This window comes from Schistocerca piceifrons, unplaced genomic scaffold (genome assembly GCF_021461385.2).
Source record: "Schistocerca piceifrons isolate TAMUIC-IGC-003096 unplaced genomic scaffold, iqSchPice1.1 HiC_scaffold_461, whole genome shotgun sequence".
NCBI lineage: Eukaryota > Metazoa > Arthropoda > Insecta > Orthoptera > Acrididae > Schistocerca > Schistocerca piceifrons.
The window spans coordinates 12,486-14,857 of NW_025728691.1; the positions used below are offsets into that span (position 1 = coordinate 12,486).

Genomic DNA, 2,372 nt, shown 5'->3' on the forward strand with positions numbered 1-2,372 from the left:
CCCATATTTGCGTTTTTCCCATATTTGCGTTTTTCCCATATTTGCGTTTTTCCCATATTTGCGTTTTTCCCATTTTTGCGTTTTTCCCATATTTGCGTATATCCCATATTTGCGTATATCCCATATTTGCGTATATCCCATATTTGCGTATATCCCATATTTGCGTATATCCCATATTTGCGTATATCCCATATTTGCGTATTTCCCATTTTTGCGTATTTCCCATTTTTGCGTATTTCCCATTTTTGCGTATATCCCATATTTGCGTATTTCCCATTTTTGAGTTTTTCCCAAATTTGCGTATTTGCCATATTAGCGTTATTGCCCTATTAGCGTTTTTACCATATTTGCGTTTTTCCCATATTTGCGTTTTTCCCATATTTGCGTTTTTCCCATATTTGCGTTTTTCCCATATTTGCGTTTTTCCCATATTTGCGTTTTTCCCATATTTGCGTTTTTCCCATATTTGCGTTTTTCCCATATTTGCGTTTTTCCCATATTTGCGTTTTTCCCATATTGTGTTTTTCCCATATTTGTGTTTTTCCCATATTTGCGTTATTCCCTTATTTGCTTTTTTGCCATTATTGCGTTTTTCCCAATTTTACGTTTTTCCCTTATTTTCGTTTTTATCATATTTGTGTTTTTCCTATATTTGTGATTTTCTCAAATTTGCGATTTTCTCAAATTTGCGATTTTCCCATATTTGCATTTTCCCATATCTGTCATTTTCCCATATCTGTCATTTTCCCATATTTGCCATTTTCCCATATTTGCCATTTTCCCATTATTTATGTACCCATCCTACCAACTGATTCCTTCTACTCATGTTTTGCCACAAAATTTTCTGCTGCAATATTTGCGAGTTTCCAATATTAGCGATTTTCTCACATTCGGGTTTTTCCAATATTGAACATTTTCCCATATTTGCCATTTTCCCACATTTACCATTTTCCCATATTTACCTTTTTCCCATATTTACCTTTTTCCCATATTTACCTTTTTCCCATATATGCGTTTTTCCCATATTCTCGTTTTCCCCATATTCTCGTTTTCCCCATATTCTCGTTTTCCCCATATTCTCGTTTTCCCCATATTCTCGTTTTCCCCATATTCTCGTTTTCCCCATATTCTCGTTTTCCCCATATTCTCGTTTTCCCCATATTCGCGTTTTCCCCATATTTGCGTTTTCCCCATATTTGCGATTTTCCCATATTTGCGATTTTCCCATATTTGCGTTTTTCCCATATTTGCGTTTTTCCCATATTTGCGTTTTTCCCATATTTGCGTTTTTCCCATATTTGCGTTTTTCCCATATTTGCGTTTTTCCCATATTTGCGTTTTTCCCATATTTGCGTTTTTCCCATATTTGCGTTTTTCCCATATTTGCGTTTTTCCCCTATTTGCGTTTTTCCCCTATTTGCGTTTTTCCCCTATTTGCGTTTTTCCCCTATTTGCGTTTTTCCCCTATTTGCGTTTTTCCCCTATTTGCGTTTTTCCCCTATTTGCGTTTTTCCCCTATTTGCGTTTTTCCCCTATTTGCGTTTTTCCCCTATTTGCGTTTTTCCCCTATTTGCGTTTTTCCCCTATTTGCGTTTTTCCCCTATTTGCGTTTTTCCCCTATTTGCGTTTTTCCCCTACTAGCGTATTTGCTATATGTGCGTTTTTCCCATATTTGCGTTTGTCCCATATTTGCGTTGTGGCCACATTTGCGTTGTGGCCACATTTGCGTTGTGGCCACATTTGCGTTGTGGCCACATTTGCGTTGTGGCCACATTTGCGTTGTGGCCACATCTGCGTTTTTCCCATATTAGCGTTTTTCCCATATTCCCATATTTGCGATTTTCCCATTACTTAGGAACCCATCCTACCAACCAATACCTTCTTCTACTCAAGTTGTGCCACAAAATTGTCTTCTGCCATATTTGCGATTTTCCCATAATTGCGAGATTCCAATGCTAGTAAATTTCCCATATTTGCGAATTTCAAATTTTTGAAATATTCCCATTTTTGCGATTTTCCCATCTTTCCGATTATCCCATCTTTCCGATTTTCCCATTTCTCCGATTTTCCCATTTCTCTGATTTTCCCATTTATGCGATTTTCCCATTTATGCGATTTTCCATTTTTGTGATTTTCAATTTTCTACGATTTTCCCATATTTCCGATTTTCCCATATTTGCGTTTTCTTCATTTTTGCATTTATCCCCTATTTGCGTTTTTCCCATATATGCGTTTTTCCCATATATGCGTTTTTCCCATATATGCGTTTTTCCCATATATGCGTTTTTCCCACTTTTGCGATATTCCCACTTTTGCGATTTTCCCACTTTTGCGTTTTTCCCATATTTGCGTTTTTCCCATTACTCATGAAC

General features: G+C 36.7%; 1 protein-coding gene across 1 annotated transcript; it reads right to left on the reverse strand.

Moving 5' to 3' along the window:
• Positions 1–555: 555 nt before the first annotated feature.
• LOC124752386 lies at positions 556–1,381 on the reverse strand. Its single transcript, XM_047248996.1, has 2 exons — positions 963–1,381; positions 556–646 (listed from the first exon to the last, which is right to left on the reverse strand). The coding sequence occupies exons 1-2, from the start codon at positions 1,379–1,381 to the stop codon at positions 556–558; spliced, it is 510 nt and encodes a 169-aa protein (XP_047104952.1).
• Between the last annotated feature and the right edge of the window lie 991 nt (positions 1,382–2,372).

Excerpts from the sequence above, each read along its gene's own strand:
- LOC124752386 (XM_047248996.1), bottom strand. The coding sequence starts at position 1,381 with ATGGGAAAAACGCAAATATGGGAAAAACGCAAATATGGGAAAAACGCA. Across the intron at positions 647-962 it reads AAGGTAAATATGGGAAAAAG|GAAAAACACAAATATGATAA; the intron begins GTAAATATGGGA and ends TCACAAATATAG.